General features: G+C 39.8%; 1 protein-coding gene across 3 annotated transcripts; it reads left to right on the forward strand.

Annotated features, from left to right (window-relative positions):
• The first annotated feature begins 4,085 nt into the window (after positions 1 to 4,085).
• On the forward strand, positions 4,086 to 9,972 carry LOC130209190 (cell adhesion molecule DSCAM-like). 3 transcript variants are annotated; one of them, XM_056438677.1, is made up of 14 exons: positions 4,086 to 4,206; positions 4,314 to 4,652; positions 4,825 to 4,953; positions 5,076 to 5,243; positions 5,698 to 5,768; positions 5,949 to 6,195; positions 6,309 to 6,395; positions 6,488 to 6,562; positions 6,862 to 6,990; positions 7,120 to 7,284; positions 7,645 to 7,697; positions 8,707 to 8,809; positions 8,888 to 8,918; positions 9,010 to 9,972. In XM_056438677.1, the coding sequence occupies exons 1-14, from the start codon at positions 4,164 to 4,166 to the stop codon at positions 9,065 to 9,067; spliced, it is 1,698 nt and encodes a 565-aa protein (XP_056294652.1). In that variant the 5' UTR covers positions 4,086 to 4,163; the 3' UTR covers positions 9,068 to 9,972. The 3 variants fall into 3 exon arrangements, with proteins under 3 accessions (XP_056294652.1, XP_056294653.1, XP_056294654.1); XM_056438678.1 differs by having other exon boundaries at positions 6,327 to 6,395; XM_056438679.1 differs by lacking the exon at positions 8,888 to 8,918.
• The last annotated feature ends 2,606 nt before the right edge of the window (positions 9,973 to 12,578 follow it).

The following is a 12,578-nucleotide window of genomic DNA, read 5'->3' on the forward strand; positions in this document are numbered from 1 at the left end:
ATGCACCTCTTTACTTCACACACATACATTTAGTGTGAAGATCCAAGATCTCTCATAACCATAGTTATTATAACCTTTTGTGAGCAAAATTAAATAACCTCAATAGATCTCCTGGGATCTGGTGCGAAAAAATGTAATTATTCAAAAATATTAATGATAAAAAGGAAAATCCATATACTGACCTGTATTTATATATTCTAGTAGTTAGTTGTGGGAACAATGAAATTAGATATTTTGTGCTGGGTTACTAAACATTTATTGGACCCAAATGTTTACTCATTAATTTAAGATGCATACAGAAGTCCAGAAGTTCAACTTTCATCAGTGTCTGGATATAATAGATATACTTCTGGTAACGCTCTTCATGTTTGAGCCCAAATTATGTTCAAATATAGTGTAGCTTAAGAACGTTTTACAAATCATGAGTAAGCATTGGAACTATTTTTAATTTTAGAAATGAAATATCATACATTTTCGAATTAATCCTATATCATTTATACAGAAAACAATTACTTCAGAAAAAACAAGTGACTGACCATTATTGAAACCTCTGTGTTGTGTTTCTAAAACTTATTTTGGTATTTTTAAAAAATCAGAAAATACCCTTTACAAGTGGAATGATTAAGAAGAAATTATTATGGCGGGCTGGCTAAAGTGTTGGCACATTTTATTTTTTTAGACTTTATCCCACTCGTCAAATTGCCCTCTGCTTTTAACACGTCTAATGCATAAAGGAGCAGTGGGCAGCTGTGAAGCACTTGGGGTTCAATGTCTCGCTGGAGGACAATTAACATGAGGACAGTTGGAGGCGGGGCCACCAACGTTCTACTTAAAGGACTCGCTCAACCCACTGGCTGAGACTTTCCTCTCATACTTGAGTGAAAAAAAGACATTTCCCAAATGTTTAAATAATTGATCAATTTAATATAAGTGTGCACTTATGTTGCTGTGGGTTAAACCTGAAAGCAAGAAATAGAGTGCAGAGAAATATGACAGTTTTCAACAAACAATATATATTTGAATATACTACATATTTATGGCACATATAAAAGCCTGTGGGACTATTATACTTGACCCAGTCCCTCTTGATAAGGTTCATTTTCATTGCAGGAATTAATTCACAGCCTGGGAGTGCCTCATTGACAGGCTGGCAGCTATTTTCTTTTTCACCATAATCATCAAACTTATTTTCCATTAGTGTGGAATGAATAAGAGTTTATGACTCATGTGCCATTCAGATTAATTTTACACATTAAAAGATAGCGGGCCTTCCTTCTTTTGTCCATTTTAGGAACACACTATATAATGGATGAATATGCAGACTATAATAAATACATTAACATCTCATGCCAACATTGGTGCATGTGGTTGAGTGGAGGGCAGTTTGTCATTTCATCCCATCAGATTATTGCACTTCGGGTTTTGATTTGTTACTACATTTACCAGAACTACAACCCTTCCCTGACCATAAATAGATAAGTGTATGAGTCACCTTAACCACAGGCTTGTCACGGATGTGGTGGGGCAAGAGCTCAGGCGCAGAGGAACCAGGCAGGAGTCGAGGTAAAGTGGAACAAAAACTCTCTTTACTGAGAAAAAGTTGAACATAGGAACTCTGGTTGAAAGCAGAGACTAAACACACAGGTAACAATAACAGGAATCAACAAAGACAGGAATTAATGACGCTAACAAAGACAAGAATTGGCCAGGCACAACGGAAAGAATGGGAGAATATATAAGGAGGGGAAACCACAGGTGTAGGGCATGAATAATCAGGGAGACAGAGGAGTGGCTGAGGGCAGGTGAAGGGAATGAAACAATCAACAAACACTGGGGAGACACACAGAACAGACTGTTACAAGGCTAACCGAGTGTATTTGCCATAACTTCAATCCTTCCCCTAATGTTCTTATACTGTGCACAGATTGTGTAACAATATATAAACAGCTGGCATTGAACAGTCAAAACTTTTTCCATTAATCCAGTTTTGCAAAATTGTGTAATAATAAAGCTGGGGTAGGCAATTCATTTTGATAGTCGTCTGGCAAAAAATCCATAATAAGCTTTCAGCATATTTCAAGGGGTACCCCGGGATAGGAAGTTTTCTGGTAAAGTCAAACATATGCTAGAATTAAAAAACACAGCCCTTATCCTGCAGCTCTCTGCCCTAAGCCCCTCCCACCAGACAAACACGGGCATATACGTATGATTAGAATGACTATTCTTTAATTTCAAACATCCCAATCCCAATCATTATTGTGACCCTGATACCGATAGAACTTGCATCAATTGCAGACTTGAGAGCCTCTGATTTGAGGCTTCGGAAATCTACGATTTCGGCCAAGTGTTCCAGAGACAGAGAGAACATCTTGTTGATAGTTTAACCTTTCTGATAACCATTGCCGTGAGCTGTTATGACCCTTTGACTACAGTTAACAGAAGGCTCAACTATAAGCAACATGTTCTGCCTATCTCTGAAACGCTCCGCTGATATTAAGGCTATGTTTGTTGTTTGAGCCGCTTTGAAGTGGAGGTTGCTGTTGTCAATGCAGGAACACCAGCTTTTCCGGCAAGACCTTCCATCTTTAAATCAGGCGTTCGCTGAATAGAAGTGCATAATCATCTGTATTTGTAGAACAGCCAATATAAATCTTTTCTAAAACCTGCTTCAACCGGCTGAGAACAGTTATGAGTGTCCTTGAGTGAAGATCTCCTGAATGAAGACACGTCTGTCATGACGTTAGTTGACCTCATTTATGTTCTCCGCCTGAGAGGAAACCTTTCGAACTCATATTTTCAATCAATCAATATGGAGAAGATATAACCTTCTTAGCAGCAACTTACATTGTTTTCTTTCTGTTTTTCCAATGAGGATGGTTTATACTTGGTGGTTTATACTTTTTACTTGATATCACCTCCTGGGTTTAACACATTATTGTCAACATATTAGAGAAGAATATTCCACTCTGACTATAGTGCGCTTTTATCAATGTCCACTTTTCCTTGTTTGTATTTTTACGTAGGAATGATGAATTGCTGTTGTTCTCAATGTAAATCCTATTTTCATCTCTTTCTTTACGATCAAAATGGATATATGGGAAATGTTTTAGATTCAAATATTATAAACAAACAATATTAATGTTTTTTCTTTCATTTCAAGCTCACTGTGAAAGCTGTTATGCAGAATTGTACTCCATGTTCTCACATTGAAGACACATTTCGTCACAGTTTCTCTTCCAGTTCTTGTTTTTATGCTAATCTGTATCTAATCTATTTATCGCATAAATACTGATTTGAATTAGTATAGCAAGGCAAGTGGAAGACATCTTTTCTGAGTCAGTGAGGGAAATGATCTTCATGTGGCTGTGACAGTGTTTGCAGGCATTTTGTAACATGTTATCTGAATTGTGGAATGTCTGCATGTTTTATTATTGTTGTGGTTTCTCTTTTATTTATTGTGTGTAACCAACTTCATGTTTGTGGAGTGATCAGAGAGGAAGTTCTCTGCTGGTTACTACACATCCACCAGACCCAAGTGCTTACTCAGAAGAAATGTCTATGGACCCTGAGTAAACCAGACGTTCTATTTTTATCGGAGGTTTCAGGACATTTTGAGTTCATGTTTTTGGAAGTGAATATAAAGATTATACATCTACAACCATGTGTGTGCTGTGCTGAAAGTAAATGTCAGAAAGGAAGTTACCGTCAGAGAGTTCAGAGTCTTTAAAGTTTTGTGGAATATTTTAACAATCCGTTTCACAGTGTGTCTGCTCAGTTAACAAAAAGTAACTTCTTCTTTGAATGCAAAACACCTCATCCAAGAATAAAGTTAAACGTTTGAATGTTTCATACTTCCTCAAATTCTTTGATTAACTACCAGGACTGAGAACAAACAACAGGAGTGAAGGTAGTGTATTAATAATCTTGATTCTGTCCCCAAAATGAAACATGTGTCTTACTTCTAGGATAAGGAACCAAAACCACAGAAAAGGAAACGTCTCTTTTGACATTCCACTTCTGCCAGCAGAAGTTGTTTGTGTGAGCATATCAAGGACCGCCTCATGTGACTTGGAAGAATTTCAAAGCTGAAACCACACTGTGGTTTGGTTCAGAGTCGGTTAGCAGGTGGACTAAATCCTGATTGATTCTGAGACGAGGGTAAAATGATTCTTCTTTGTTGCAATCTCCTCTTTTGTCTTCTCCTAGGTAAGACAGTCATGAGTCTGTTTTAAAAAAGATGATAATCAAAATCTTTTATTCATTATGCCGTACCAAATATTCCTTGTTTCCATTGGGACGTGTTATCTTTTCAGGTTGTGTGTCTGCAGAAAGCATCATAGCCACAGTGGGAGAAGATGTGACTTTGATATGCAACTATGATGCTCAGACCTACGGCAAACTTTCTGCATGCTGGGGTCGGGGAGCCATCCCCAACAGGGGCTGTGCCGAGGAGGTGATCAGGTCAGACGGGGCATCAATGGTCAACAGACTGTCGGAGCGCTACCTGCTCAAGGGTGATGTTGGTGTGGGAGATGTGTCGCTGACCATTAGGCAGGTTGAGGAGGGCGACTCTGGGACCTATGGCTGCCGTGTGGAAGTACCGGGCTGGTTCAATGATCACAAGCACCAGCTGACGCTGACGGTAGTGGCAGGTGAGACCGACGGGAGAAACTATCATCTGTGAAGGAGAGACAACATATTCTTGACATAATTAGTTACTGGAGTCGCCTGTAGGGAAAATGTGCACATGGTTTTATCTGTTGATTTATTAACTGACTAATTGTTTTAGCACTATTCAGCATTTGACTTAGTTTTATTTTTTAGTACGCCCCAATCCTCTGAAGGTGGAGACAAAAGAGGTGAAGGAAAGAACTCTGACTGTTTGCTGGACTCCTGGGTTCGATGGTGGCCGGCCCATCACAGCCTACAGGATTGATCTTAAAGACAAACAGGGTAAGCAGTAGATCATTGTCCCAATAATCTCAGTAGAATTAGGATATTTAGCGGCTAATTATATCTTTTTATAAATATAATTGGAGAATGATGTATGGACCTTATGCACCCTTGTTGCACAGCCTTCTGGGATGCTGCAGTGAGTACCGAAGTCTCAAATCCTGAACTGACTCAGCTGACTTTGGTGGCTTTGCGTCCGGCCAAGCCCTACAACCTTCGAATGTTTGTTATCAACAATGTGGGCATGAGCGAGGCCAGCAATGTTCTGACAGTCACAACTAAAGAAGCAGGTAGTGTCCCTCATTGTTTGTAGTTTTAGAAATGATTAGAACAGTGGATAACTAACATAACATTCTTTTTTCGAGGGATGGCTTCTTTAACCCTTGTGTTGCCTTTGGGTCATTTTGACCCGAATCAATATTACACCCTCCCCCCGCCTTAGGATTAATTTGACCCCATTCAATGTTTAATGTCGGTGTTCTTTCGGTAGTCAACAAACAAACATAAAGTGCCTCACACTTAAACTTGGAAAACAATATTAATTCTAATAATTTTCTGGAGGTTTTAATTGCTGGCGTCAAATTGAACCCAAAGGGTAAAATATGTTAGTAAATATAAAGGTAACAGGAGGGTGAAACATTGAATCGGGTCAAAATGACCCAAAGGCGGGGGGAGGGTGTAATATTGATTCGGGTCAAAATGACCCTAAGGCAACACAAGGGTTAAGATGTGTTTTCCTTGCAGCACCAGAGGGTCCTCCTCTGGATATGCAGCTGGAGGCGCTCACTGCTCATAGTATCAAAGTCACTTGGAAGGTAAAGTAACAATTGTGAAGCTTAATTTGCAGACAATCAAAAACATTCTAAATATTTGTATATTTATAAAAAGCTATGGATTGCACTTATTTTACTCAGGCCATAAGAGTTATGATATAACTAACAAGTAAAAAGAGTGTCAAATACTTTACACCTCTAAGAGTGTTTTCTCCTGACCAGCCTCCGAGGCTCGATCAAAGAAACGGGGTTCTTCGGAGTTACAGCATTAGCTACAGAGAGTATGACTCTGTAGGCAGACAGTTCAAAAGGTGGCAGCACGTAAGTGTGACGGCCACACAGGAACTAGAGAGCGCCATTCTGAACAACCTGAAGCCTTCGAAGAAATACGGCGTGATAATACAGGCCAAAACCAATGCAGGAACAGGACCTGCCTCAACTGCACCTCTCTGCTCCACTCTGGAAGAGGGTAAGATGGGCGACACAAGTTGGATACAAAAATATGACAAAAACATTCATTTAGTTGTTATTATTTAATATCATCAAGTAATATACAGAAGTTACAATTTGTTCTTTTTCAAGTTCACAAAACGTCAACAGCTTCCACTTTCAAGTCTTCTTCCTCTGTGGCCACAAGATGGATACAAGACACGACAAGTTTCACTTCGGGTGAGTGTTTTCATCATATTTATGGTAATTTATTAACATCTTGAGAATATATATGTGTATATATATATACTTTTTTAAAATCCTGTCCCAAGCTCACACAACCTCAACAATCGAGACTGGTACTGCTGCCACTGTTTGGGCAGAAAGCACCACAACCATCACATCAGGTACTTCAGGTGTTTCATATAGAGTTTTTCCACCGACACTGAATTAATATTGCTGATTATTACAGAAGTTTGTATTTCAGACTTTATTTGATTGCAGATCTTCCACAGACACTGAATCGTGAAATGTGCCCACATCCACTTTCGATCAAATGTTCTGTGACAGTGTCCCATAAGAGAAGAATCATTGTTCACAGCTCTAGTTTGTCTGCACATGTCGTGATCATCCCAATCTGTCTTTCAGCTGTTCAAAATCACAGAATTACACAGAGAATTGTTTTTTGTTGCTGTGTGTCTTCCAGTGGCCCCAGATCCCCCAGTGATTGAGTTAAAGGAGGTCAAAGGCAAGACAATCGCCCTTTTATGGACTCCTGGGTTTGAAGGTGACAGCCCCATCACTGGCTATTACCTGGAGTGTAAAGCAGTGACTGGTACGAGGCATTTTCAATGGAGTATTAAATCATTGCCACTTTACTGTAACTCAACTGCTGACATTACATTCACATTGTTAATCCCTCTGTTATCTGGTGATATAATGTAACATATCTTTCCCTCCACAGCGTCATGGGATAACACAAAGACAGTTGTTGATTTTAGCCCCAACCAGACAGAGGCCACAATAATAGAGATAAATCCCTCAACATACAACATCCGCATGTTTGCCAAGAACAGTCTGGGCACCAGTAACGCCAGCAATGTAATCACCTTCACTACCGGAGAAGCAGGTGCCTGTTGTTTCTTTTCTTATATTCTCATGATCTCTGTTGTTTTTGACTGTGTCAGGCATAACAGGACTGGTGTTTCTATTGCTGCACTCTTTAGTGTCACTGTGATGCTGTGGCTCAGTAGTTGAAGTAGTGGCCTTTATTTGCACTCACCAGGGCAGCCTAACATATGCATGAAGCCCACTTTTGTTATAACACAATTTCAGTTCCTCAGACAACAGGAAACACTACACCAGTGACCCCATTAGTTATTTTCATTAAAAAAAAAATGTTCACGGTCCATTAACCAATCATGTGACTGATGAAAAGCAAAACTCTGAAAACTTCCTCTTAGCTATTTTCTTTGTGGGTGTCTGACAGGTCATCAGGGAGTTGATCTCCTTACCACCGTATCTACTGACACTCATGCTGCTGTAAGTATGAAAACAATGACTTTAACAATAAATTTAAAGACCATATGGCATGAACATTAACTTTAATGTTCATGAGTTCACTCATCATTCAGGGTAAGAAGTACCCACTAAGTATAAGTTGTAATACCTCAGTGTAGAAAGTAAAAGTCTTGCGTTCAAAATCTTACTGAAGTAATCAGCATGTATTAGCATAAAGATATATTTAAAAGAACAGTGTTTAGCATTTAGTGGGATTTAAATGGAATATCATCGTAACAAGTATGTTTTCTTAAGTGTATAATCACCTGAAAATATGTGTAGTAACCATATAATAGCTGTTTATCTTCACGGAGTCTGTCATGTTGCAACACCGTGCTTCTTCAGTAGCTAAGAATGGACAAAGCAACTCCTGGCTCTCGATATGGCAAATATTTGTTTGTGTTTTTTTTTGCATCTGCCACCATATTTGTCCTACATGCTTGCTTTCAATCTGCAACCTTATTGCTACATGCCACCAAACCATACACGCACTGCCAAAGGTACCAAAAGTAAACATACTCATGATGCAGAATGTTTAGTAAAAAGTACAAACTTTGACTCTGAAACATGGTGCTGCAGAAATATAAAGGAGCGTAAAATGGAAATATTCAAGTTACCTTAAAATGATACTTAGCCACATTATTTGATTAAATGTACTTTGTTACTTTCCATCACTGCACATCATGCCCTGTAGGCAGCTGTTAAAAGAGCTCTGATAAACCACCAAGTGACCTGCTCAGCAACAATAGGTCAGCGGCGAACTCTTGAACATAGAATTGAGCATTGAGGATTTATCTCATGTAAAGGCCAAAACAGTATTAAAGACGGAATTGCTTTTAAGTTTCTTTTGCTAAAAACCACATTGGCTGGTGACTTTGAGAATGTTTATCTGCTAGTTCTGTTTCTCGGCCCCCGAGTGGCAACAATATGTCACTGCACCTTTATTGTGCATAAGCTCTCCAGTGAACTGATGGTGAATCCTCTCTGCTAGGCGAGCGTTAAGGAGAGTCAAAGTGGTCACCTAGCAGCCATCGTGGTGCCAGTGGTGCTGTTGGTGATGGTGGTTGCCATAGTAACCACGTGGCAGCTTCGAAGTGAGTATTCTAACGTTATATACTTAACTTAAAGTCTGAAAGGATTCAATTTATTTTATTTGATCATAACTCTTTTAGGAATAAAACAGAAAAAAGGCAACCTGAACATGTGAGTTGTATTTGTGACATTAATATGAAGTCATTTAAATATAACTGTTATTGCGTCTACATGATTGAACCATCACGTTTCTTGTGTGCAGGTGGCTGACCAATGAAGTTCTACGTTACAGAGGCTCCGAGTCACTACAAGAGCTGTAAACCTACGAGTTACTTCACATTTTAGCCGACAAAAACACAAATAAGCAGTAGCCTAGATTACATTTGCCATAATTTGCTTTATATATATATACTACCAGTCAAAAGTTTTAGAATACCCCCATTTTTACAGTTTCTATTGACATTTAAGCAGTTCAAGTCCAGTGAACCTGAAATGGTCCAAAGGTAAGCGGCAAACTGCCAGAGGTTAAACAAAAAGTCTAAGTTACCAATTTTTTTAAAATAATGTACATTTCAGAGTTATACAAAAAGGCCTTTTTCGTGGAACAAGTAATAGGTTAACAACTTGCAGCTGTTTTGCAACAGTGTTGGGAAGAACTTTCTGAACAACATTTAATTTCCATTGTAGAAAGAATGCCATGAGTGCGTTCGGCTGTTATATCTGCAAAAGGTGACAATACTTTGATGAGTCCGAAATTGAGTGTTGATTGATAAACAAATCGATTCCATGATTTATTTGTTATCTTCAATTGTTTATTTGTTCTATGCTTTAATTTCAGAGTAAATTGATAAATGAAACTGTGTACATTTCAGGAATTGAGGTCTTCTAAAACCTTTGACCGGTAGTGTATATATATTTTGTCATTGAGAAAAGAAACTTCACCTGCATGCTGCATTGATCAAACAATCAAAAGAAAAACTAATCTTATTTTCGCCCAGCAAAGAAACTTTAATTACCATGTCAATGTTAAGATGAGATTTGCCTTTATTTGCAATAGTTCAAGTTGCAGCAATTGTTGTTATTGTCATTTGTTGTTGTTTCCTCTCTTTCTAACAATATGCATCAGTTTTCATTATAATCACCCTCAACAGTTAATTAAATTATTTGTAATCTTTTGATGTGACTTTATATGTAATTAAATAAAACAAATTCCTCCCAAGACTAACATATTGTCCAATAGTCTACACTCAGCACACTCGCAGATTACAAATACTGAGGAACTGGTGTTGTTAATCAATCCCTTCTTTCGGTTAAACCCAAACACTAACCTGCTTTCTATTTGACAAAACCCAAAGGTTTGATAAATAATGAAAGCAGCCATTTTAACCCCGCAACTCTCACAACCACTGTCCACCAGTATCCAGGTATAACCACAAGAGGGAGACAGAGCCCCACCAGTGAGTGTATCTAATAGTCTAGCTCAGATCACTTGGATTTCACCTCATCAGTCGTCCTCCGAGACAGGCACGGCAGCCAGCTGGATTTCCATCCATCTGTCCTGTAAATCTCTTGATTGTCCTAATTAAGGAGATAAGGAAGAGGAGAAGATCTGATACCTCTGTGGGGCTCTGAGGCAGCTGCCTGCGAGGGAGTCTTTTAGGGGGATGATACGGGGGGATACCCAAGCTTGTGTCTCAATGGGGACTACGTGGCACAATAGGGATGTGTATATGAATGCATTTTGAAAAACAGCTTCCGCTTACTTTTCTACCTGTTTATATCTCTTTCTAAAGAAAACTTACAACTAATCTACCGATGAAAGAACTGTTGCTTGTTGTTGCTTCTGCATTCACATGCTCAAGTGTCACACTTCCTGAGGAATAGACTACGTGTCTACAGTGTTGTAAATATAGTTTGATTATTCTTTTGCAGTGGTAAGCCATCACAAACTCAGATTTGTTGACGCACAAAGGCACAGTGCGCTGCGAGACCATGGCCTGTAAACAAAACGCCACCACATCCCTCCTCTGGTGCCCTCACTTCCGCTGTCTCTTGTCCTTCTCCCTTGTTTCCTCTGCCTCCTCACTCTGGATTTGCTAACACAAACATCGCTGCCTTTCTGTTCTGGTGCTTCCTCCATCTCTACACCTTCTTCTCCTTTCATCCACCTTCCTGTCTGGTTAAACCCTGCTGATTACACGAGAACTTGCATTAACGGAGGAAAAGAGGCAAGGAAGGTTGTGGGAAGCAATGGTTAGGGGACTTTCATGAGGTCACTTTGATTAGCCAGACAACCAAAACCAGTTTACCTCCCAGCCACCTCCACCCCCACTTCCCTTGCACCAAGCTTTCCACCCGTAAACCACACACGGAAACAAACCAGTCGTCAATACGAGATGGGAGACAAAAGGAAACGGCTGATCTTGCTTAACAATGTGTCATCGCCCCAACAATGTTGTCACCTCGTTCACAGCATGGCTGCCTCCCCGCCCTTTTCAAACATCCTCTGAGACCAAACATCCATCAAGGCAACAAAACTGCGCTCCTTATGTAAGCCATTAGCCACAGCTGTGTCAGCTGGATCTGGTAAAGGTTTCAGTGTGAGACTGCAGGTGGGAGATTGAGGAAGAAGGGGGGAGTGTATGGTCATAATAATGGCAGTATTAGCATTGGGGACAGAGTTAGTACTGTAATAAATCATGCACTATGGTTCTGGCCACATCAAGGCACCAGCACGCAGGAAGTGGAGACCTTGAGCGGTACCACACACACCAAAGGCTGAGCTCAACAGGAGGGGCTGGTCTGCAGGCCTCATTGCTCCAGAACAGATGCACGGTTCTGGGCCTAAGAAGCTGCCAGATGTTGGCCCTTCTGGAGGGCCTTATGAATTTGCGAACAGCAGCGCGCATGAGAGTATTGAACTGAACAGAAATGAAAGGGGCAGTTTGTGAAAGGCCTACTTCCTGATGAAAGACACACTAATTGAATCAAATCTTTTCCAAACCCCCTGCAAACTACTGCAGCTCAAAGGGAACTTTTCATCTTGTTAGAGCTACAGCATGTCTGAGTGAAAACAAGTCGAACTCCTAAAATCAGATCCACACATTTGGGTTGAACTGGGAAGTAACATCTAATATTACAGTGAAGAAGCTTGTTAAGAACGCTGTAAAAATCACCCAAAAATTCTCTCCATTCAAGATGCATTTGAGTGTGTGTGTGTTGATGTGATATGATTAGCCAACCTGAGCGAGATAGAAGGCAGTGCACATGGTTGAAGGTCAGACATACCAGTTACCATGGAGACATCACCAAGTACACTAAGTATACTGCACTGTCGCTTCCCCCGAGGGACCTGCAACAGCCCGTGTGCATGTGTGTGTGCGTGTGTGTGTGTGTGCTGTGTATGTATGTGTGTGTGTTTCTGCGTGGTTGTGCATGTGTCCAGTCTGAGAGCATTTATCATTTTCAATTACCACTCTGCAGTATGCTTTTGAGCATGTGCACAGGCATTAAGATTCATTTTCAGATTATTTCTTACTGCTCCTCAATCCTTTAACTCGAGAAATTATTCACAAGTTAAGTAAAGAATTACAGCATGACAAAACTTAATAGAACTTTTGAACAAAATACTTTTTTAAGTTGTCTGGAAGAAATCGAACACACATTTGCTTGCTACTAACACAGATAAAAAAAGATGAATGTAACGCCATGCTTTTATCCTTTGAATTGACTGCTGTTGGTGTTAAACATGTTCGTCGATGCATAAAGTTGTGCAGTATTTGTCTCTATGATGCATATACAATCTAATATATAAAAGCGTTGTGCAGATTT

Source organism: Pseudoliparis swirei, chromosome 19, assembly GCF_029220125.1.
Source record: "Pseudoliparis swirei isolate HS2019 ecotype Mariana Trench chromosome 19, NWPU_hadal_v1, whole genome shotgun sequence".
Classification (NCBI taxonomy): domain Eukaryota; kingdom Metazoa; phylum Chordata; class Actinopteri; order Perciformes; family Liparidae; genus Pseudoliparis; species Pseudoliparis swirei.

Bases quoted from the DNA above. Each gene is read 5' to 3' on its own strand.
- LOC130209190 (XM_056438677.1), top strand. From the start codon at position 4,164: ATGATTCTTCTTTGTTGCAATCTCCTCTTTTGTCTTCTCCTAG. The intron at 6,396-6,487 runs GTGAGTGTTTTC...TCCTGTCCCAAG, and splicing joins CACGACAAGTTTCACTTCGG to CTCACACAACCTCAACAATC. The intron at 7,285-7,644 runs GTGCCTGTTGTT...GGTGTCTGACAG, and splicing joins CTTCACTACCGGAGAAGCAG to GTCATCAGGGAGTTGATCTC.